The 22,949-nt window shown below is 49.4% G+C and overlaps 10 protein-coding genes across 10 annotated transcripts, besides 1 other annotated feature; 3 read left to right on the top strand and 7 right to left on the bottom strand.

The window, feature by feature from the left end:
* Positions 1 to 1,176: 1,176 nt before the first annotated feature.
* On the top strand, positions 1,177 to 2,874 carry FPSE_05381 (uncharacterized protein; the record flags this gene model as incomplete). The annotated part of the gene is made up of 1 exon (XM_009258499.1): positions 1,177 to 2,874. The coding sequence occupies one exon, from the start codon at positions 1,177 to 1,179 to the stop codon at positions 2,872 to 2,874; it is 1,698 nt and encodes a 565-aa protein (XP_009256774.1).
* A 239-nt stretch (positions 2,875 to 3,113) lies between these two features.
* On the bottom strand, positions 3,114 to 3,686 carry FPSE_05382 (uncharacterized protein; the record flags this gene model as incomplete). The annotated part of the gene is made up of 3 exons (XM_009258500.1): positions 3,114 to 3,370; positions 3,435 to 3,592; positions 3,652 to 3,686. The coding sequence occupies 3 exons, from the start codon at positions 3,684 to 3,686 to the stop codon at positions 3,114 to 3,116; spliced, it is 450 nt and encodes a 149-aa protein (XP_009256775.1).
* Positions 3,687 to 4,491: 805 nt separating this feature from the next.
* On the bottom strand, positions 4,492 to 6,379 carry FPSE_05383 (uncharacterized protein; the record flags this gene model as incomplete). Its single annotated transcript, XM_009258501.1, has 3 exons — positions 4,492 to 5,237; positions 5,289 to 5,468; positions 5,521 to 6,379. The coding sequence occupies 3 exons, from the start codon at positions 6,377 to 6,379 to the stop codon at positions 4,492 to 4,494; spliced, it is 1,785 nt and encodes a 594-aa protein (XP_009256776.1).
* Positions 6,380 to 7,255: 876 nt separating this feature from the next.
* FPSE_05384 (uncharacterized protein) lies at positions 7,256 to 8,522 on the top strand (the record flags this gene model as incomplete). The annotated part of the gene is made up of 2 exons (XM_009258502.1): positions 7,256 to 7,339; positions 7,395 to 8,522. 2 exons carry the CDS (start codon positions 7,256 to 7,258, stop codon positions 8,520 to 8,522), a joined length of 1,212 nt encoding a protein of 403 aa, XP_009256777.1.
* Positions 8,523 to 8,734: 212 nt separating this feature from the next.
* Positions 8,735 to 9,328, bottom strand: FPSE_05385 (uncharacterized protein; the record flags this gene model as incomplete). The annotated part of the gene is made up of 1 exon (XM_009258503.1): positions 8,735 to 9,328. The coding sequence occupies one exon, from the start codon at positions 9,326 to 9,328 to the stop codon at positions 8,735 to 8,737; it is 594 nt and encodes a 197-aa protein (XP_009256778.1).
* An 802-nt stretch (positions 9,329 to 10,130) lies between these two features.
* Positions 10,131 to 12,834, bottom strand: FPSE_05386 (uncharacterized protein; the record flags this gene model as incomplete). Its single annotated transcript, XM_009258504.1, has 5 exons — positions 10,131 to 10,214; positions 10,267 to 12,337; positions 12,390 to 12,578; positions 12,630 to 12,753; positions 12,825 to 12,834. The coding sequence occupies 5 exons, from the start codon at positions 12,832 to 12,834 to the stop codon at positions 10,131 to 10,133; spliced, it is 2,478 nt and encodes an 825-aa protein (XP_009256779.1).
* Positions 12,835 to 13,404: 570 nt separating this feature from the next.
* Positions 13,405 to 13,447: a microsatellite.
* Positions 13,448 to 13,450: 3 nt separating this feature from the next.
* Positions 13,451 to 15,346, bottom strand: FPSE_05387 (uncharacterized protein; the record flags this gene model as incomplete). The annotated part of the gene is made up of 2 exons (XM_009258505.1): positions 13,451 to 14,600; positions 14,652 to 15,346. 2 exons carry the CDS (start codon positions 15,344 to 15,346, stop codon positions 13,451 to 13,453), a joined length of 1,845 nt encoding a protein of 614 aa, XP_009256780.1.
* Positions 15,347 to 16,990: 1,644 nt separating this feature from the next.
* Positions 16,991 to 17,961, bottom strand: FPSE_05388 (uncharacterized protein; the record flags this gene model as incomplete). Its single annotated transcript, XM_009258506.1, has 6 exons — positions 16,991 to 17,025; positions 17,091 to 17,303; positions 17,358 to 17,483; positions 17,637 to 17,652; positions 17,706 to 17,762; positions 17,959 to 17,961. 6 exons carry the CDS (start codon positions 17,959 to 17,961, stop codon positions 16,991 to 16,993), a joined length of 450 nt encoding a protein of 149 aa, XP_009256781.1.
* A 692-nt stretch (positions 17,962 to 18,653) lies between these two features.
* On the top strand, positions 18,654 to 19,806 carry FPSE_05389 (uncharacterized protein; the record flags this gene model as incomplete). The annotated part of the gene is made up of 3 exons (XM_009258507.1): positions 18,654 to 18,676; positions 18,745 to 19,292; positions 19,343 to 19,806. 3 exons carry the CDS (start codon positions 18,654 to 18,656, stop codon positions 19,804 to 19,806), a joined length of 1,035 nt encoding a protein of 344 aa, XP_009256782.1.
* Positions 19,807 to 20,035: 229 nt separating this feature from the next.
* FPSE_05390 (uncharacterized protein) lies at positions 20,036 to 21,964 on the bottom strand (the record flags this gene model as incomplete). Its single annotated transcript, XM_009258508.1, has 1 exon — positions 20,036 to 21,964. One exon carries the CDS (start codon positions 21,962 to 21,964, stop codon positions 20,036 to 20,038), a length of 1,929 nt encoding a protein of 642 aa, XP_009256783.1.
* Between the last annotated feature and the right edge of the window lie 985 nt (positions 21,965 to 22,949).

Here is a 22,949-nt window from a genome sequence, read left to right as displayed (position 1 = left end):
AAGTCTTAGGGTATAAAAATAAGTAGTCTAAGAACCCTAGTCTAAGCGGCATAAGCTGGCCTAATAATTTTGTCTCTTATGTTCCTTGCGGTCAATTTTTCTGATACCTTGAGGGATGTATGTGGCTGGTGTATGAGGCGGAAAGATGAAAGGGTAGATTGAGTCGATCGAGGTTATTATTGACTGTAGCAGTACCGAAATTACAGGTTAGGCATCAAGGATACGATGCAAAAGCAAGACAATGCGTATCGGTGGCAGATTGGGCTCTCGTGTGGTGGATGTTACGACAGAAAAAGAACAGTGATAAAAAGAAACGCCTTTCGTCGCTTTACGGTGGAGGTCTAGTAATTGGAGGAAAAGCACAGGCAAACCTCACGCCTCGCATCCATATTCAAGTAAGCAATTACCCAAGTTGTCACGGAGTACGGTGCCCAATAGATACTTTATTCATGGCGAGGGCTAAGCTTCCTGTCATCATAAGCTCTGTCTAATCTTGTACTGGGATCTTCGTTTCGTTTCAATATTAGCGAAAAAAGGGGGATTTGTCGATGCACTGAATTGGTCTTGTCCGCCTTGTTCGATATTAGCGAAGCATCCCTCGAGTCTCTGCATCTATTATCGGCCTTTGGTGGATATCTAAATTAGTACTCTGTACCTTAGTAGTGAACAGCTTATGTCTCGTGATCCAAACAGCAAAAGACACATGCTTGTTTGCTGAGGCCTCGTGTAAGCCAGAGGGGGTTCTTGTTGTATGCTGCACCGTTTGGTGCGTCTTGGACTTGGAAAACTCCAGCTCGTGTAATGAATTGCTTGACTCGGACCCTCTTTCTTTTCTTGCGATTTATTTTTCGCATCTGCTGGATTAAACAACAGTTAAAACTGCCTTACATGTCTTCGATACGACGACTACAACTAGGTATGTACAGCTCTGCATCCATGTCACCTGTAAGAAGCCATGACCCACATCAACCCGACTGGACGTTAGTCCCCAGTTTATTAGACTTGCCATCCCTCATTTGTCACTTTCTTTATCTCTAATATTCACACTACATCATATCTTGCTACCTACCAACTCACTTGCAACCCGCATTATTAGATCAAGACTTGGCATCGTATGCAGCAGTCAATCGACATCTATCGGTCACCTCAACTCTGTGTTTGTTGCTGGTTTCCACGATGAAGCTGCAATTGCTGACAGCGAGTCTGCTGCTGCTGCAGGCCTCCAACTCTAATATCAACGTCAACGTCAACGCCAACGCTGTTGGTATCAACCCACAACGCGACATCCCAGATTCCCGCAACACCAATAGCCACGCCCAAACTAACACAAGGCTCTTCCCTTATCTTACTAAACTTCGCGACAAAGCTATTGAGTCCATATTTGGCCGCAAGCCCAGCCAAGATGCAACCCCGCCACCCGTTCACAACCAGTTACGCGCGCAATACGTTAAACAGCTCGTCCTTCGTTTCAATGTCACCACCTCCCACGAGGAAGGCGCTCTCGCCGATGCCGCTGCGCGTCTATTTCTCGATGTTTGGGCTTTCACCGACGACTACGTAGATATCCGACTGCATGCTGACGAGGTCCGGCCTTTGCTCAGCCTGCTGCCCAAGTCGCTGCATACATCGCACTCAATTTTGATCCCGGACTTGGCTACAGCTGTCTATAATTCATTACCAACCGGCGGAAACCCAGCCTACACTGACCCAAAAACATTTGCTCCGGTGGTCAAAATCGCCTCCTCGCCTGTAGACAACCTCTTTTTCCAGGACTACCAATCTCTACCAGTAATCATGCGCTGGATGCGACTGCTCGAGGCCATGTTTCCATCCTATGTCAAATACATCAACGTCGGAAAATCATACGAAGGCCGCGACATACCTGCCTTGCGTGTGGGGATTTCTCATAATGTACCGAATGCGCCTCGACGAAAGACCATCATGATCATGGGCGGCTCCCACGCCCGAGAGTGGATATCTACTAGCACCGTCAACTACCTGGCATGGTCTTTTATCACTAGCTATGGCAAGGAACGGATGATTACAAAGTTGCTGGACGATTTCGACCTGATCTTCCTCCCAGTCGCCAACCCTGATGGTTTCGAGTACACCTGGCATGTTGATCGGCTGTGGCGCAAGACTCGGCAGCAAACTAACCTTCAGTTCTGCCGCGGGCTAGATCTTGACCGCGCTTACGGATATGAATGGGATGGCTCGCGGGTTCAGCGAGACCCGTGCTCTGAGAGTTACGGGGGAGAGAAGCCTTTCCAGGCTGTCGAGGCGGTTCAGATTGCCGACTGGGCGCGTAATCAGACCTGGAACAACAACGTCCGATTCGTTGGTTTGGTTGATCTTCATTCGTATTCCCAGCAAATTCTCTATCCTTTTTCCTTCACCTGCTCCGTTGATCCACCCAACTTGGAGAACTTGGAAGAGCTCGCTGCAGGAATTGCAAAATCGATACGGTTATCAAACGGGGAGAGTTATACGGTAGCATCAGCATGTGAGGGTGCTGTATCCGCACGCGAATTCAGTGGTGGTCGATACTGGTCTCGAATAGAATCTGGCGGCGGATCGGCAGTCGACTGGTTCTATCATGAGATGCGAGCTCACTACAGCTACCAGATCAAGCTTCGAGATACCGGCAGCTACGGATTCTTGCTCCCCAAAGAGCACATTGTCCCAACTGGTGAGGAGATCTTCAACGCGATGAAGTATTACGGTGACTACCTCTTGGGCAACAATGGGATCGAATGGTTTCCCGAGGCTGAAAAGGACGATGATTTCAAGACAAACCAACAAAAACATATTCAAACTGATGAGGAAGACTCATCGATGAGCCAAGAGCTAAGAAGGAGGAGAATGAGAAAATGAAGGGAAGGGGGGACATGCACAAAGTACTTTGGATAGTCAGCCAGTACATGATAATAACGATTGGGATTATGAACCTTGAACAGGTCGGTCAGTATGACTTCGCGAAGGATTGGAATGCGGGCGTATAATGGTTATGGTTATGAACAAAAGCACGTTATGGAATCAACGGAGTAATCACGAGCGGTTTAACTGTAAGGAAGTAGGAACTAATATTATATTATATTCGATTTACGGCCAACTCAGTTACCCATAGCATACATGATAGAGGTGTAGGCGGCCATGAACTTCAGCGACACATCGCAAAGGGCAGAGCCAATGGAACCACCCATGCGTCCTTGAGGACCGCCAGCAGAGTAACCAATGGCGTAGAAGACGCGAGAAGCAGCCCAGCCAGCACCGAGAACAGCAGAGGCAACGGGGTAGCGCAGGCCAGAGATCAGGAGAGCACCCAGGAAGGAGATCTGGTTCTCTGTGAAGTTGGCGTGCGAACGCTGGGCTACCGAGAAAGTTAGTCAAAGGAACGGGTTCGGCGGGGTTGACGGGTAGGTAGGTAGGCATACCGCAGTTGAACTTGTAGGCCTCGGCGTTCTTCTCGGCGAGGTCGTTGGAAGCGTAGGGGATGGGGTACTTGAGACCACTCTGCTTGCGGGCCTTGCTGGTGAGGACGACGTGGAGGGTGTTGATGAAGAAGGTGGATGTAGCGGCAACGAGAACGTAGCTGAGTGAGCAGGTGAGTTAGTTGATCATTGACGAGGTTGATGAGTGTTTATTCCTTACCCGTATTCAGCGGGGAGCTCAAGGACGAGAGACATGGTGGCGGCGAGTTGGGTTAGGAGGGATTGAGGATGTTGGAGTGGTCAATTGATATGGTGATAGTGTCAAGGAGGGTATCGTTGGCTCCAGCAGGCTCTTAAATGCCTAATGAACAGTCTACTATCCGTACATGTGTCTACCTCTACTACGTACACAAAACAACAGTACTGAAACGACGGAGCGGGCCCAAAGATTCCCGACGAGCTAACTCCACATGGGCCAACAATCCACCGACAATCCGACCACTACCTATACTACTCTCTTGCGTGGCCCAAGCACGAGCGGAGGGTTTCAAAATTGGCAATCAACAATTGTCTAGGGCCACAGTACTCTAGGTATTTTGTATAGGTACTCTGTACTCATCAGTGCTCTCTCGTCTGTTGATATCTGGCTCGACGGTTGTGTTATTCAGAACTGCCTCTTCCTCGCCCGACGAGCCGACGACAAATGTCATGATCTTCCCGAAAGCGAATTTTCGGACCACGGATAGTTAGATCTAGTCCCGTCGGGGAGATAGAACCCAACTAGCCTCCGAACCACAAAGCGAAATCCGCAAATCGTTCCTATTCTTTTTGCATGCTGAATAAGTTTGTTGTTGCATGGTAGTCAAAACTCCGCAGTCCAATGCAGGTACAGCACAACTCCGCAAACTAGTGGTGCATCCACATCTAAACCTCTAGACCTCATGGAACATCAACTACCAATATGGACTGCGCCACGCATGAATCAGATCATGCTACATGTTGCATCCAATTGTGCTGTAATTCCCTGAAGCACAATTCGGTTCCCTTTAGTCAGCCAAACTCAGCCAGTACATCTTGCTTCTGGTGGCCGCCACGGCAGACCGAGTCCTCCAAAAACCCTCCGTTCTGCTGTCTCCATATCCGGGGCTGCATTGTCAGCTGAGGTGCCTTCAAGGTCCACCCATCTGCCGTCAGCCCTATGTCGAATGCCACTGCTGTCAAACTTGTACCCCTTGACATACTTGCAGTATTGTCGAAGGTCCCTCTGAAACGTTGTTCCGCCGCTCCATCCCAACACTGCGCAGCCAACTGTTTTCCACGGACTGATGATGATGTCGACTCGTCGATGTGGTGCATCCTCTTTGCTCGAGTCTTTCCAAACCACCAGTGCCTTGTCGAGTGTGTCGAAGCCCGAGCTGCTAGAGGTCTGCCCCTTCCACGATACAGGACGCTGTCCTCGCTCACTGTTGTGGGCTGACAGTACAAGCGTATGCGTGACCAGATGAGCCTGTTCGAGGATCACGACGATCTTTGATATTACGTGGAGTGTCTTGCTCTCGTCTCGGTGACTCAATACAACGTCAACATCGCCCGATTCCTGCTTCCCTCGTCTGTGACCCCCGACAATGACCATTTCGAATCCCGGGTCAATTATGCGTGCATGCTTCAGGATGGCAGCGCCGATAGAGGCAACTTCATCTCGAGGAATGCCCGACAGGAACTCATCATAATATTTCACACCAATCTGCTGTGAGCGGCTAAGAGTATTCCATCCATGCTCGACCAGATCGTCCAGATCTTGCCATCCTATGACTCGTCAGTATAGATCAAGATTTGTGAACATCCTTGGAACCTCACCTTTTTGGTAAAACTCGCGAGCAGTAGCCGCTCCCACTCCCCATATGTCGTAGAAGATCTTTAGAACAGAGATTCTGGGGTCTGCGTTAGCTTCGCGTACTTCCGCCGACTCTCCTGTCTCCTTCCAGCGATGCCAGAGTTCCGCGATTCTATCACCGCATCCTGGCAGCCGCGCGACTTCTAGACGAAATATTCAGCTACTCGTAATCTAAATGGCCATGCATGTCTTTACCTTGGGAGTTCTTTAGTGGGTATGGATATGCTGCTACTGAGGCAATTGATGTAGAGTAAGCCCTCACGCCGACATCATCCTTTCCAAGTTGGCGAATCGTTCTTATTTCTGTCAAAAGCTTGACAAAGGCTTCATTTGGTGGGTTCTTGTATGTAGGTCGCTCGCAGGAATATGCCGTTCTTAGAAATTCTGGCATCTTGGGTAAGACTATATCGTGTTCCGAAGTTGTTTGGTGAAGCAAGCTCGGTGCGTTTTGCGACAACGTTGTCGAGCCATCGTGGCGCCGTTTGTGACGGGTTTGCGGTGAGGTGCTTATTGGTTCATCTTTCTGCTCAGCAAGAGCACGTTCTAATATGCCGCTTGCTGGAGAAGTAGAACCAGCTGACAACATGTGTTCAGATTCGGATCCGAGTACAGGCATGGGCACAGGTGTTGCCTCGCGCGCTGGTACTCTACCGACTTGACAAACCAGGTACTGATCTATGGGCAGCATGTGCTCCTTCTCCCACGAATCCAGGAGCCATTCCAGCTTGACAACCTTGACAGTGCCATGCCCTCCTGTAGCATTTCCTGTTACTCTCCTCCGCTTAGGATCGGAACCATTGCCAGGGTCTTTCGTCACAGCTGTAGTTGAGGGCCCATCTCTCTGAGTCTGCGCTTGTGACAAAGGCACGAAATTGAGTTTTGCTCGTCTCAGTTCAAACTCAGCGCGCATTGGCTGCGAAATCTTGCCAATCACGACCTCGGCCTCACCAATGTCATACGTCAATGTCGGAATCCGTTCTTCGAGTTGGTGAAGTTCTTCAGGCTTTAGTTTGGTGGACAATAAGAATATTCGCGGCAGATTAGTGAGACTCATCGCAGCAGCTCACAAGTCAGCGATACAGGGTATATAGCTGGGGCTCTTTCGACTATTCACAATAGCAGGGGACTGTAGCTGTTGGCTTGGGTGACATATGTATGTAATTGTATGGGCCGCTGAATAATCCAACAGATGGAGTGTGCAAGAACGGTTTGTCGAAATAATCGAGTATTTGTTTTCTTGACCTACTGAAGGAAGTGGTGCGACCTAGGCAAGGAATGACGACGCATAGGTACTGATTTCGTCTTTGATATTCCCAGACTAAAAGAAGACGCCGTCTCATGGATATTGAAGACTGGCATATTCAAGTGTTGCCGTTTTGGGAAAGTGCGCTAAAGTTGCCCGTGGCTTTTAGTGCATCCTTGGGGGGGTTGTTCCCTGAATCACTGTTCGTTCAACACCTAGCCTAAAGTACCTACTATTTATCTTCACCAGATAACTTAGTACCTCAACTTTGAATAATGCAGGAGGAAGAAATAATTTCCAAATTAATTACAACTGAATACACATCCTCTGCTTTCGACTTAGCTTCCTGATATAGGCATATAACCACTGCACAAACCTATTGTGTTTGTCTCGAGTCCCCCGATTTCTTCAACTCCAAAGGACATGCAGATCTAGCGGCGGAGCCGCCGGCCAGTCAAGCTCCGGCCAGTCCATGCAACGCTAAAGCTAGAGAGCATCAACCGCAAACCTACTTCACTCTTCCATCCTTTTAACATTCTCATTCTCCTCCTGGCGTCTAACAAACTCTTTTTTTACAACCCACACATTGCACTTATACTTTGCTCCTCGCTATACCGTTTAAAAAAACATCAATCCAATACTCACCCGCCGCTTACACACATCGACGACTCGAACCCTTCGCCAACCATGGATCTCGACATTGAAATGGACGATGCCGTCGAAACGGGCCAGGACCTGCCCGTTGTTGATCTCGGTCGCGATGATATTCTGGTAAGGCATAAATCGAAACCACCGTACTGCGGCTCCGAATTGACCTCCTTTTCAGCAGCACGATGAGCTTGAAGAGCCCGGCGAGGTGGCCGAGGACGAGCCTGTGACAGACGACTCCAAGACTCTCGTTCCAACCAAAATTCATATCAAGGGTGTCGATTCTCTACACACATCTGACATCAAGGCTTACGTCAAGTCTCACTTCGGCGACGTGGACAGAGTCGAATGGATCGACGATTCTTCTGCCAACCTTCTCTTCCCATCCGAACCCACAGCTCGCGATGCCATTGTTGCACTGAGCTCTGTCCCAGTAGCAGACGCTACAGCATTAGCTATAGGCGAAACACTACCCGCGAAGCCTTTCGACGCAAAGCCAGAAATCTCTCTTCAAGTGCGATTTGCTGTCTCGAGTGATAGGAAAGAGCAGGGTGCTGCCCTGAGGAGTCGCTACTACCTCCTTCATCCTGAACACGACCCCGAAGAACGACGACGGAAGAACCAGGAGAACCGGTCGAGATACAGGGAACGTGATGGGGGATACCGTGGAGACGGTGGCCGACGACGACGCGCTTCAGACGACGACATCGAGACCTTCGAAGCTAGCATGTACGACGATGCGCCCCGCCCCGCACGAAGACGTGACTCCGACATAGAGGAAAGACCACGTTCGTATACCCGCCAGAATGAGGGCAAGGAACTCTTTGTCGGTCGCAAGAAACAGCGCGACCGATCTGCGTCTCCTAGGCGCGATCGCGACGGCGACGACTTGATGGACAGAAGAGCAAGCTCATCCGGAAACAGAGTGAAGGCTCGCGACCTTAGGGATCGCATATCAACTGGAAACAAATCCAAGGAATTATTCCCTACCAAGAAGTCTATCAAGCAGTTTGGCGGAGGAAATCTGGATACCCTAGAGCAGGCGATAGGATCAGCCCGCCTTAAGGATGAGGATCGGCCCAAGATCGTGTCTGCGCCTGGCGCACGAGGAGATGGTAGCTCGTTCAACATCCGTGGCATGGCGAACCAGCAAGGAAACGGAGAAGGGTTTGCGATCAAAGGTGCAGCGGGTGCTAATGCGCGAGAATTGTTCCCTACTAAATTGGGTGGAAACAACGCTGGCAAGGAATTGTTTGGTGGTGGAAGATCAAAGCAACGCCAGAAGGCCGAGGATCTATTCTCTTGAATTCAAACATGATATCGAGCGTAGGTTATACTACAGAAACGCACAGACCGGACCAATCATTTAGTCGCACTGAGTTTGGGTGCGCGGTGTATATATGGTTTTAGAGCGATACCACAGCGCAGCAAATACACATCATAGGAAAGCAGGGATGGTCTAAGTTGAACATGTCGACTTGCCGACAGCAGCAAGTCCGAATTCTTTGCATTGTGAGCCTACCACCACTTCTCTAACATGACTCTCTTCTTGTCCATTCCATCATCTCTTGTCAGACCATCCACAATCTCATCTGTCATCTCTGCTGGTCCACATACATACACGACAGACTCTTCCTCCTGTCCAGCGACGGCCTCTTTCACGTCTTGAACAGTGAACCTCCTTTTCGAGACGTTAAACTCACTCTCATCCTCATGCTTGCCATGTTCACTAGTTTCGAAAACTTTCAGATCACCACTGATTTTGTTCTCTTCAAACCACGTTTTGATCCTCTCCAGGAAGAGAACACCTGTCAATCCCTGCGCAGGTACCTTATTAGAATAGAGGACCCTCACGTCAAGTTCGTGACCCTCCTCTGCTATACAACCCATCATGCTGGCAAAGGGATTGATACCTACACCTCCCGCCACGAACACCACGCGGCGTATCTCGTCAAGAGGTATCTCAGCTGGGGGAAAGACAAAACTGCCCCCCACGCGTACCTGTAGCTCAGATCCCAGAATCTCAGACGGCGGCTGCCAAAGCCATGCTGCAGGTGGGTTTGCTGGGGATTCCTGAACTGCTAATTCGAAGTAGGGAGAATCAGGTTTCATGGCGGCTCTTGGCGAAGAAGTAATGGTAAAGCCGCCTGGTTTCGGGTTATCGGGGACATATGTATCTAACCACTGACCAGCTGAGAACTATGCGATATTTAACACTGTAAGTATTGTAGATTCGGGATGAGTGTAGCACAAGACTACTACGTACCCTGACTGGCCCTGATTCGAGCTGCAGGCGGAATAACCGAATTCGCTTGTTGACCTGGTCTATACGACTCAATCTTACATATAGAAGGCTCTAAAAGTCACAAGATCAGCTGAGATCTTAGTGTAGCGATATAAAAAAGTAGACCTCATCTCGTGGTTCTTGGGCCGTCCTTTCTAGATGGCTGGTTCGTTGGGTTGACATTATTCTGATGGGTAATTTTATTGGCCTGATAACGGGAAATTCTAGTCCTTGACCCAGAAAAGAGACACAATTTCTCAGTGACCTGAGTCTCGTATACATAGCACGGCTGGCTACTGGCAGTTACTGAGTATGTCTATTGAAGACGAAGTTGCAATAGCAGCTTGTCATAGTGGGGTTGACAAGCCGCGGATAGACTGAGTGCATCATTGAGCTGAGTCAGATAACCATTGTAAAGACATTGAATTTATAACAACATCTAAGAGTCGCTACACGCTTGAAACGAGTATAATATTGAAAGAATTTTTGTTGCAAGCAATGCTTAAACATCCGTTTTGGGATTCTATCTTCTTCAAGTCCAGCCCCTATAGTCCACAATCGCGAGTTACATTACTATCTCTAAGGCATAACCTGCCCTATCTGACTCATACATTTGTCAAGTAAGCACATCTAGGACTCTGTCCAGTTGACTTGATCCATAACCTGTCCAGCAGTTGGGTGTGTGTATCCAATTCTCAGACGCAGACGTAGAGGCTGAAACAATTGTTAGTACATATCATATATGCAGAATAAGAAGATTACTTACACCCTTGCAGCCGGATACTCGCATCATCTGAGAAGCTTCCGCTCCAGGTCCGAGGTCTGATGAAGAGATGCTCAGCAGCTGGAGCTTTTGAGACTTGGGAACGGCAGCTTGCAAAGACACGTTGGACAATGTTGCGGAACTAGACGTGTTGATAAACCTGGCAGTGGCCTGGATCATGCCCTCGGCGTTGCGCTGAATCTGGTACGTCACATTAAGATCGTTGGAATTGTAGCAAGGGATACCAGCAGGTGCCTGTGGCGTTTGAGGCTGAGGCGCTGATGAGACGGGTGACACAAGGTCGATGTTTGATGAGGGAGGAGCGGGAGATGCCGTGGAAGATCCAGGACCAGATCCAAACAGATCCATAATGTTGGACATGTTGGACCCAGGGGGCGGCGAGGATGCGGATGGTGGCGGGGAAGAGGCGCCGCCCAAGATGTCAGCGAGAAGGTCAGTGTTGGTTGTCGAAGGTGCCATCGGCGTAGCAGCGGGTGCGTCCATAATGTCAAGGAGATCTTGTTCTGTCGGCTTGATGACTCTTGACTTCCTGTTGGAGGCCTTCTTTTTCGTGGGCGCAGATCCAAGCACACGGGATTCTTCCTTGATTTGGGGGATGGGCATCTTCTCGAGCACACCACGTCGAACCTGGTCGAAGCTGAAGAGGTTACCATATTCGACTACTCGCTGCTGAATCTCGATGTCAAGACTGGTCTGGTGGTACTGTAGGATTCGTCGAATCTTCTCAATCTGAGCCGGGTCATTGAAGCGAGTTGTCAGCTTCATCAATGCCGTTACGATGTACTCTGTGGAAACCTGGGTGGCATATGCACTGTTAAGAATGAGGGAGAAAAGGTCGACAACCTCGTGCTCCTTAACTTCCTGCACGAGCTCTTCCTCCTCGTACTGTCCACCCTTGAGCAGAGCATCGGCATACTCGCCAATGCACCAAGCACCTGCTTGTGTAAGACTCTCTTGGGTAATGTCCTTCTTAAGATTAATGTATAATTTTTGCACGGCGTAAGTCTGCAACTCGGGAGTGGTGGCGACCAGTCGGACAAACGATGAAAGAATCTGCTCTTTAACGTAGTTACCCGCCAGTGACATAACACGAAGCATTGTATCAAAGTGCCATCGCTTGTTGGGCGCATACTTATCAGCAGCAATGCCAATCTGGCTGGTCATTGTTGGCTTGAACTCGTTATCCGCAACCTCCAAGAAGGCCAAAAGCTCACGGATCAAAACTCGGACGTTGCCTTCGTTGATCAGTGTGAAACTCAGGTCCAGAGCTCGGCGTCGGATACTGATATCGGGGTCTCGTAAACATTCCAAGATGGTGTTTCGATGTCTCTGGACAGCATTGGGCTCAATGGCGACAACCTTGATCAAAGTGTTGAGAGCAACATATCGAATGTTGTTGTCGCGGTTCGTGAGGAATTTGCCCAGAATATTGACGCCAAGGACTCTCAAGCCAGAATCGGCCTCAATATCGAGAATCGTGCGCACAGCTTCGTACAAAATTGAGTTACCAACGTTCTTGGACGACTCGGTGTTTGTGGCAACCTGTGCCAAAATATCGTTGATCTGCTCACTGGTCTCGGCGTCACCCACAGCCAGAACCCTCAGCAGGTGTAGAATCTTAACCTGCAAGAAAGGGTCGGTAATGCCAGTAACATCATGTTCGGGTGCATAGCCGGAAGTCGCGAGTCCTTTCAAAGTTCTGACAAGTCCCGGGACGAACGATCGGAACTTTTCGACAATTCCTTCTTCTCCACCCTCCTCCTCATCTGCCTCGCAAAGGCTTGTCACCAGGGTAAGACCACACAGAAGAACGCCGTGGTTTCTGTCGGACAGGAGCTGCGTTGCCTTTTCGATAAAATGTTCTTGTAGATCCGGAACTTTGCGACATATGCGCATGGCGCAAAGGGCCGCCTTTCGTCGAATATAGGGGTTGGCGGTAGCGACAAGGGTTTCGATTTCGGGGAAGAGATCTCGGGACATCTCAACCGAGGCGATGTTTCCTAGTGTGCAGAGTGCAAGACCGACAACGTATTGGTTGGAATGTCCAAGATCACTAGACTTGAGTAAGCACCCAGCTATTTCGAGGGACGGCAGAAGACGCATACTTTTTGAGCGAGTTGGTTACCAGTGTAAGAACTTCTTGGTTCTCATCCAACAACAAACTTGTAGCCAAGTGTCCCAGACGTTTATCGGCGAATCGAGGGGAGGCTAGGAGTTTCAAGCATTCGATCTGGCCAAAATGGGTTCGCTCTCCGAGTGTAAAGAGGTAAAGTAGTTTGGCGACATTGTTACGACTACCACAGCATCAGTACACACAGTTCTCCGACGACGCTTTCCAAACCAACCGAATGTTAGGATCGTGGCTCTCCTCTCGAAAGCTGGCGCGGATTGCAGCGCTCTCCTTCTGAATAACAGCACGCTCATCGGCAATCGTCTTGGCGGCACGCACGTTCCGAATAAATTGCTTAACTATGCAGAGAAAATGTAAAGGTAAGTCTCTGGAGCACAATATGGTGGAAAAGAGATCGTCGGCGCCGTACGGGAACTCATCTTGGGAGGACAGACCCAGCTGTTGGGCCGTCTTGTCGATGCTTATCCAGGGGTTATGAGGGAGGCGTGGGAGTTTCGTCGAAGCTCGATCAGCTCTAGTACAGAGCAATGAAAGAGGTAGTAGATCGCTTTATGTACAGCTCGAGGCTCAGGGGTAGATTGGGGGAGTTTGACGGGAGCCTATCTAGGCAGTTGTATAAAGAGAAACTAAGTTGCGCCGTCACAGGTCAGTCTTGGTGACGGTGTGCTGTTCTGTATCTGTAGTGCTTGCTTGCTGGTTGCGTTGCGGCGGACACCTTTCAGACGTGGGGCACAGACTCCACGCCCGCCGAATTGGAACTCCTTGGCAGTACGTACTTGAACTGTGTTAGTCATCATCCATGGCTTATACCTATCTCGTGTCGTATATCAAGAATATTGTTGTTTTCAAGAGAAAACAAGATGCTTATTGAAATTATAACTTATATATAGACATAATAATGATCTATTCATGCACGCATAAAATATTAACTATAGGAATACACACACACAGAGTGTTTCGTACGACATTCAAGCTCTTTCTCCCCACATTCTCTCTCTCTCTCTCTCTCTCTCTCTCTCTCTCTCTCTCTCTTGCCTACTGCCCTCGTTTCACATCAAGACGACTCAGAGGATGTGCCTCAGTGTTCAGCACCCACTCATCAAGGCTGATCACATCAAACTCGCTGAAAATAAGATAAAAGTACTTGAGAGTCTCGGCCAACCAAAAGCTCTCCATGCTATCCATCTTGGTAGGCTCCGCTTTCGTAACATCGTCGATTGCCGAAGCTGCGATCTCGGTTCTCGTCACCTTCTCGATTGTTTCAAACATGGCCCATGCCTTCTCCATCCACTGCACGTCGCCAGTGGTTCGATACATGACGAAGATGGACTCGATAGCCTCTGGTCTCAAGATATATCGAGGGTCGCTCACATCAATCATGCCCTGTGGTAGATTATGCTTTTTCACGACATCCTGGACGGTAGGTCTCTTCCATTCAGGTCCCCTCATCGGGGGAGCCTTGAAGTCAGGCGCATGTTGCTCTTCGATGGCCTTGAGCCATCGCTCTTCGCTCCAGGTGCAATCGCCTGTCTCCTTGACATCGACGCTGCCGCATGAGATGAAATTGAATACCTCAGGTCCAAGGCCAGTCTTGGTGGCCTGATAAGCCCAGATGCAGCCATCTGTAAGTTGAGTGGCAATTTCTAGGTCAGCCGGGCGGTTGAATATCTTGCTAGCCATTGCCATCATGCCACCAGCGAAGCAGGTCAGATGCTGACCTCGAGCTACAGAGGTATACTTGGGCTGTTCTCCTGGCAAATCCGTCACCTGGTAGTCGCCAGAAATGATGATGGGTTTGTCCGAGGGTGTCATTGCTCTCTTGAAAAGGTGCTTGATGGCGACAGGAATGAAATTCTCGTACAGCTTTCGAGGCTGCTCAAGTTGACCACCAAGAAGAAGATACCACTTGGGGAGGTATTCGTACAATGAATCAGACATACCACCAAGGGTGAATTCTGAGCCTGCGTGGAATGCTGGTGTGTAGGCATCAACGACTATCGGCCACATGCCAGGAAGACGAGTGTTGAGCTGCGTAGACTCAAACTGGTCTCCGAGCCTCTTGACGGCGTCGTAGTACTTCATGTTACCAGTGATTTGAGATAGTTTGGTAAGTTCCAGACTCAAAGAGCCCAACTCAGAGACAAGAGTCTCCCGTGAGGCAGACTGGGACTGGCCGTAAGCGGCTCTGAGTGTTTGTTAGCAAGTAAACAATAATTAAAAGCTCACAAAAACTTACTTCTTCCACTCCAATCGAGTAACTGGTATATGGTTGGGTGTGTCAAATGCCACCATGAGGAGATCTCCAAGCTCGATGGCCTTCTTGAGCAGAATAGGATGCGCTCTTCCGCTCAATTCATATGCTGACAAGAAACCACCTAGATAACGAATAGTTGTCTCGAAAATGTTGATCGTGGTCATGGGACTTCTGGTGAAATCAATGCCATCGGCAGCAGCGACAGCTTTGGTGAACTCTTCCTTCATGTCCATAATCCAGAGCGTGTCAAGGGCGTCGACCAGTGTTGCAGCCCAACCACCAAAAGGGTCCTTGGACTTGCCAGTCAACGGGGTCACTTCATCATGCATCCATGCGTAATTGGAATAACCGCTCCAGCTGTGTTCGAAACTCTTCTTGACGGCAGCAAGACGTGCCAATCGCGTTTCCTTTGCCGCAGCGCTCTCAACCGGCGCATTAGCTTGAATCTTGGGTACCTTGACATCTCCTTTAATCTCAGGCAGCACAGCCAGTTTCTCTTGAGGAATTGGATATTTGGGTGGTCTTCGCGTCCAAGCACTGGCGCCTGTTCCAGCAAGGGGATCATCCTTGCCGAACAAGGCGAAAGTTGAGTCCGTACTTGACCAGTACCAAAAGCCAAAGATCCAGATGAGGATGACACCAATCCAGAGACGGCCTCGCCGTAAGGGACCCGCCATTGTGTAGCGTAGACTGGTGATGGGCGACACGAAGTCACGGTGCTGAATACGGTAATGGACAAGCCGATACTTCACATTTCAGGCCCAAGACGGGGGGGAAAAGACTGATTGAAGTTCAAGAGGTTGATGTGCTGCTTGCTTTGTTGGGTTTCGGTCTCCAGAAAAGTCGGCGATGTGTCTCGACTCAAGGGGGACCAGGCCTCATGGAACTCGGACACTAGCTACTGCAGACAGGTCGTGAAAGGCGGTTGAACCTGAGTAACGGTGCTTCAGATTACACAGATACGTCCCCTTGTATTGGAAAAAGGGAAAGAAATTTGAAGGTAGATTGGGATGATGAGGGGCGATTGCATTTCATACCCTCGACTAGACTGACCAGTGCAACTAAATTAATGACTGTCTCGTATAGCCTGTGGCTGAGGGTTGTCGGCTCTGTCCAGTTGGGAATGGGACATTGGAAGGATGGAAATTACGGCGGGCGGCCAACTAACACGTGAAGGAATGAATGCGCCGTACCCATACCGCAACATGGATGACAGGGTCCAGTCGCCCTTGCTTGGCATTCCTCTTTGACGATGATGACTATATCATACCTATGCCTTGTTATCTTCTGGGTAGGACCAGCATAAGCTTGACAAGTTATCATAGCCAATTAGATGTTTGGCCAAGTCGTCTTGCTCTTGGTTACTCGAAAACAGCCAGGCACTCTTCTCTTCGTGGTCACTTTTGTCAACGACAAGATGCTCCTGGACCCTAGAGGATACCCGCAGATCCTAGGAGGTCCCTCCCTTTTGAACCCATAATTACCTGGTAGCTCAGCAATGGATCAGAGGCAAGCTGGCATAACCTAGGTGGCCAGGTTGCCATCTCTGACGGGTCCAGCTAAACATCCAATCTACCTAGTCCCAGGCGTCGGAGCTGTGTTCCATTCATAGTTGGAGCCACTAAAACTCGACCTTTCCCAGGGTCGACTCCCTTCCATTGTAAACCGACTAACGTTGAATACCCCTGGATTTACATGGCCCTTGGGATGCCCATTTACAGTTCTAGGAAAGGAAACAGAACGCATGTTGGTTGCAAATGCTACCTATCCTAGCATCGTCTTCTATATGTAGATACCATATCTTACGCTCTCTACATCGATCAACAGCCTCCGTTCCTCGGTGAGGCGTACGCCAGCCCACCTGGGCTGTAGGGCTGATTACAGGCAGCCTCGCTCGACCTTCGCGCGAAGTTGTTTGAAACGGTACATTGCATTGACCGCCTACTCATTGCCCCTCACCAAAATCGCGTGGTTACGCCTACAAATCATGCATGGAAACAATCAAGAATTAAGCTATTTCACCAGTAGAAGCACCTAGACCAAATGGAAAATTTCTCAGTTGCTAGAAGCTATGCAGGTAGAAATTCATGGCATAATAACCGTGCACATCTAGTACCGCGGAAAGCTAGCCACTACACTTCATAACTTTCAGCCCAAAAGTCCAAGATGCCCTTCGTATCGCTTGCAGTTTTGCCCACTAAGTAAACAAGATCCAACCCACTCCTCGTCATGCCATACATATTCGTCGCTCATCGACTGGCGATAGCATAAGGACGGCAAAGCCGAGGAATCGGTCGGCGAGGTATCCGAATATTAATCTCTTATTTTTGCATCATAAGCTGGACGAACTCGTTGTCTATACACATGGTCAACAACAGCACACAAGTGACGGTTTCATTGTCCAGTCCGTAAGCAACTCACAGTCGATTCGGCCATCGCCGTCCTGGTCAGCCTCCCGGATCATCTCATCAACCTCGTCATCGGTGAGCTTCTCGCCGATGGAGGTCATGACATGTCGGAGTTCGGCAGCGGAAATGAAGCCGTTGTTGTCACGGTCGAAGACCTTGAAAGCCTCGCGGATCTCCTCCTCGGAGTCGGTGTCCTTCATCTTGCGCGCCATCATGGTAAGGAACTCTTTTCTCCAATGTTAGCGTTGCCACTCTGCGGCCAGCTTAAGAAATGACGCACCAGGGAAGTCGATGGTGCCGTTGTTGTCAGCGTCGACCTCGTTGATCATGTCCTGAAGCTCAGACTCGGAGGGGTTCTGGCCGAGAGAGCGCATGACGGTTCCGAGCTCCTTGGTGGTGATTTGACCTGTAGTGAATGTTTAGCCCATATTTTATCAACCACGCTGACCCCGAAAATGCGAATGCGATTGCGTGTGTTCATTCGAGACTTTGTTGAGATGAATTTGACTATCGCATTCGACCAACGAGGGTATGTCGCGAAAGGGGCAGCATCGCTCACCATCGCCATCCTTGTCCTGCACAGCGAAATTAGCAACGGCTTCAACTAAGTCGAGGAAGGTTGACTTACAAACAGGGAGAACGCCTCCTTGAACTCGGAGACTTGCTCTTCAGTAAGTGAGTCGGCCTAGATTAACAAACTCGTTAGTCCAAGTTACCGAAACAAGGCATCGCCAAAACCATCAGATACGATAAAAGCCCCTCTCGCAGCTGGCCGCGGGGTCAATGCTCTTGGGCGATAGCGCCATGCAAAGGGAGCAGGGCGGTAAAGTAAGAGATTATAGTTTCGAGGCTGAACCAAGTAGCAGGAGTGGCCAACTTACCATGTTTTCTGTGTATGGTAGTTGAAGTAGATAGTAAAAAGGTGGATGTCGATCGCAAGAGAAGGAAGAAGATGACTTGGATAAGTTCTGAGGTCGCGGGGTCTTGAGCCAAGAATGTCGGACCTTTTCGTTTGGTTGGAGCTTTCGTGGGGAGAGCCAGAGGTCAGGGGGAAATCGGTACCTTAGGCAGGAAATGACATTGACAAAGGGGAATAATGCACTGTGTTTTCTATGCTCGGGGGGTCTGTGATCCCACGGTTAGTGGCTGAAGCTTGCCGTAGGGGGCCTGTCACACTGTGCGGCTCCTTCCCGACGCCGTTTCAGGCGGACATTTCGTCCACTGCAAGCTCCCGTCGTCCTGTTCCACGGATCCAATCCGCTGATGTGAGCCCCAGTGGAGGTACTTGCCGCGAACCTAAAGGGAAAGGGAGGGACTCGTCGACCCCTGCTATCTTGAGTGGACTTTACGCTGTCCAGTGTCGTAATGCTCCCTCCCAGCCGAAGCCAGCTATCAAACCACAACCAGCCCCAACCAGCATCGCATCGCATCATCTTAACTAATCGCGATCCTCTCACTCATGACGACAATACCTACACCTACCGTCCCATGACGTTCAACCCTGCGACTCTAATTTCTTAGTTTTCCATTCTATTGCTTGTCTTGACATAGATTCGATCACTCGCTTGCGTCCGCCATGTGGCGAGACCGCACCAACCTGTACGATACCTACAGCCACTTTACCTCAGTATATTGGAACATTGTGCTGACATAGATTTAAAACAAAGATACATCTCTTATCGGCAGTCTTACGCGCACCATCCGACCCAGCGAAGACCATATGGACCTGGCGCCTCTGCTTCTGGTGCCCTTGCCGACACCTATACCAGTAGCTATCCGAACGAAGACCGTCTTGGCCTTCTCTCGGCTGGGGCCTTTGAGGACGATGGCGATGCCGTGATTGAAATGGATGTGCTTCCTCCTAGATGGGCTGCATTTTCCGACGATATTACCGACTTGCTCTCCGATATTGCGACAAAGGGCCAGCGCTTGGAGAAGCTGCACCAGAAACATGTTCTACCTGGTTTCAATGACGAAGAAGCGAAAAAGGCCGAGGAGGCGCAAATAGAGAATCTTACCCAGGACATCACCAAGGGCTTCCATGCTTGTCACCGTTGCATACAAAAGATCGAGCAGATGGTACGCGACTCCCAACATGCTGGTACTATCACAAGGGCAGAAGAGACCATGGCCAAGAACATTCAGACTTCGCTGGCTTCACGGGTCCAAGATGCAAGCGCTAGCTTCAGAAAGAAACAGAGCGCATACTTGAAAAGTTGGTTTCCTTCCAGCTACCAACAGACATGTTCTAACCTTTATTCGCAGAGCTTCGTGGAATGGGTGGTTTTGGCGCTCTGAGTCCCGGCGAGAGATCTAGCACTCCTCAACCAGGCTCGTATCTTGACCCATCTCTCCAAGAATCAGACGCCGACCGATCGTTTTCGCAATCCACCCTTCAAGCAACCCAACAGCAGAGGGTACTTCATTCCAATGACACGGCCATTGCTCAACGAGAGCGCGAGATCGAGGACATCGCCCAAGGCATAATCGAACTGTCTGATCTCTTCCGTGATCTCCAGAACATGGTCATTGACCAGGGCACGATGCTCGACCGCATAGACTACAATGTTGAGCGCATGAATACGGACGTCAAGGCTGCCGATAAGGAGTTGGTGGTCGCTTCAGGCTACCAAAGGAGGACGACGAAACGCAAGATTATTCTCCTCCTCATTCTTATCATATTTGGCATGATCATTTTGCTAGTGATCAAACCCAAGAAACACGAGTAGAAGGCGTTTGAGCATGGAAAATCTCGGGAATACCCGCTGTCTCCCTATAGCTTTCTAATCCGAGCATGGAGATAGCCTCTATTATAAACATGTACCAATACAATGTAAGGCAGGTCATCAAGGGACATGCTGGTGATGTGTTTGGAGTCACGGCTTTTTGTTTATTTTTATACTACATTAGGTAGAGTTTTTTTTCTTCATTATGGTATTTCGTGGCGTAGATGGTCCGTCACTTGTTTTCGTTTTTATCATAACTCTTCTCGAAAAGCTTTGGAAAGTTCTTCCACAACTTTGGCTTCGTTTTCTCCAACTCCAGGGACAACTGTTTCTCGTTGGGAAGAATTGCAGAGCCCCAGGCCTTTTCCACCAATTCCTTGATATTCGTGGGCGACATCTCCCTATCGTCTCTCGCCCTTGCTCTTGTCCTCCCTGGCAGGTGTGCCACTGCGAGCCGCTTGATGATAGCACTTCGCACAACTTGTTGATCGACGTAGACGCCCTTTTGCCTCAGCAGAGCCAAAAGACGGACGCCACATGCTAAGTCGAAGTCTGTAATTCCTCCTGGCTTGACCCTTGCAAGGGAAAGCTGGATCGGCTCTTGTCCCAGAGTCTTGTCGAAGCCCCATCGAATGATGGCACGCTGCAGGCTCATATCAAAAATCTTCTGTATGGGGTGTTGCCTATTGGTAAAGGGTAAGTCGGCTGGTATGCAAAAAGTATACTCAGGATCGTTGCCTTGTTTCGAGAGGTTGTCAGACTTGGTAGCAGGTTCTGGTTTGGTCGCAATCTCTTTCGGTTCCTCTTCGGTCAGGCCTATCTCAGCTCTCCAAAACTCCTCTTTGAAGTGGCTTGTCTTCTTCTTGCCGTCCGGAAATGAGTGGTACTCAACCCATCCCCCAGTGTCATTGTTTGACACCTTGGGTTTCGACTTGGGTTTGGGCGGCACGTCACACCGATGTACAGGAATCAGCCCCCCAGGATCCGGGCTGTACAGTTCACATATCTCGTGACTAAGCTGCTCAAGCTCATTGAAACGTCCCAGACGTCCAAGGTTATAGAGCAGGATTTGCCAATACTTGATGGGAATAGCAACCCCATGCCGTGCTACCCGCAGAGATAAATGGATAGCTCTATCAAGCTGGGGATCTTCTTGGTAGCCATGGAGTTTCTGTTTGCTCAATTTTGGGTGATACCAAATGCCTTCAAACACACGGGCAAGAAATACTTCTGAGTTCGTCTGTTCTATACTGACACTCAGGTTGTCCATCTTGTCAAAAACACTCCTCACTTTCGCCAGTCCTTGTGTCGATAGGGCAGCCCAGAGATTATTGTTAAGCTCTTCGGAGAGGGTCTTTTCTTTTCTTGGTGCTGGCTTAGCCATCAGAGCCTCGACTTCTTGGAGTAGTCGTTCCCGACTCCAATCCTGCTGTTTGGCAGAAGCAGCGAGCAGCATCACTCTGGTCTCCGAATTTTCGAATTCATCGGGATGTATATCGCAGTGCAACAGGTCTCTGAGCAGCTCGTCCTCTCCTCTTTGAGCAAATGATATAACAGCATTGCAATAAACTGTTGGGGAAATGTCGATTCCCAGTTCTCGAAACTGTGCCAAGCGATCATTGACCCCTTGAACATCTTGTTCTCTTAGAGCAACTGACTGCAATGATTGCGGTCCAATTGTCCGAAGGCCAAGTTTATGCATGAGATTGATTGCAAACTCGGACGACGTCCAAGAGCTGGCGAACCACCGGGCTGTAAAATTATCGCTGAACAAGCCCTTGTACTGACTTGAGTGGATATCATTGTCTGCTATATCAGATGCCGCACCATCATTATTGGTAACCGCATCTCGGTTGAGTATTGCTGACTCTTCATTGGTGAGCTGCACTTTGGGAAAGTAGCGGGACAAAAAGTCAAGAAATGGCATAGACTTTTGCGACATGGCATGGTCGTTGAACAAAACGAAACGTTTCCTCCAAACGCGAGCTGCATGTGACTGCCCGGAATCGAAGAGAGTTGGGACAACATAGTCGTACAGCTCGCGATAAGGGTTAAAGACGTATATTCTGGTCAATGTGCTCTGAATAACAGGGGAAAAGGCAATAGCAAAGCTTGCCAGGAAGGCACCGAAGCTATTCAAATCTGGACGGAAAGTAGGCATGAGTTTCAAGTGCCAACGAAATGCAGCCTCGCAGTCAGTCTGTACCAGATAGAAATGAACCACTTTCAGGTATAATTCGGGCCATTCGAAATGGTGTGTCTTTTGGAGCTTCTGAGCAACTGTGAAAACCTCCTCCATCCGGTCAACATATGTCAGTGCTGCCTTTAAGATGCTGTCACGTAGAAATTCGGCTCGAGGTTCGGTTATAAGATACACCTCGCCTTCGTTCCGGAGCTGCAAAAAGATGTCCCAAACTCCCCGATTTCCATGTCTGTGACGAACCGTTACGATACGACGCTCCCATAAGGAAATTTTGTCTGAGACTGTATTCTGACTGGACAGGGGTACTTCTTTAGCTCCATTCAGGCGAATTCCCAAAGGAATTGGCGATTTGGTCTTTGATCGTCGTTTTGAACTATCATGTTGTGCTGCTCTTCTCTTCGAGATAGTCGGTTCCGGATTGTTCTGTCTCGCCGTATTTCCGTCTACTTTGTAGGAATATATGCACCTCTTGTTGCTGTATAGGTTCGTGACTGGGAGGCTTGGTTTCGCACATCGGAGTCGATCCTGTGCAATTATACGGATGCATTGAGCATGGGGGTGTTGTTGAGCTCGGAATATTGTAAATGGTCGATGCATGGCTGGGTAAATTCGCCAGCTTCAGCTGGAATCGTATCATCGCATCGGTTTGTATCGAAGAAGTTGCGCAGGAAACATCAGGATTACTAAAAACTGAGTTTGAAGACAGTTGTCGCAGCCAACTCATATCTCCAATCCCCGGACCATTTTTTATTCGGTATCATAAAGTGCTCCGTCACTTACAGAGGAGCTGGGGGGTTTCGCGCCTGCACGTGCCCGCTAGCCAACGGGAACATCGAGAGCTATGCTGAGTCATCATTGCACCCGGCTCCCAATCAAGATATGGCCTCATTTCTTTACCCGAACTTCGACATTCTCCGTCACCAATTCAACCACCCCACACGAA

The sequence above is a fragment of the Fusarium pseudograminearum genome, chromosome 1 (genome assembly GCF_000303195.2).
Source record: "Fusarium pseudograminearum CS3096 chromosome 1, whole genome shotgun sequence".
NCBI classification, from domain to species: Eukaryota; Fungi; Ascomycota; class Sordariomycetes; order Hypocreales; family Nectriaceae; genus Fusarium; species Fusarium pseudograminearum.
This window is presented reverse-complemented; position numbering and strand designations above follow the sequence as displayed.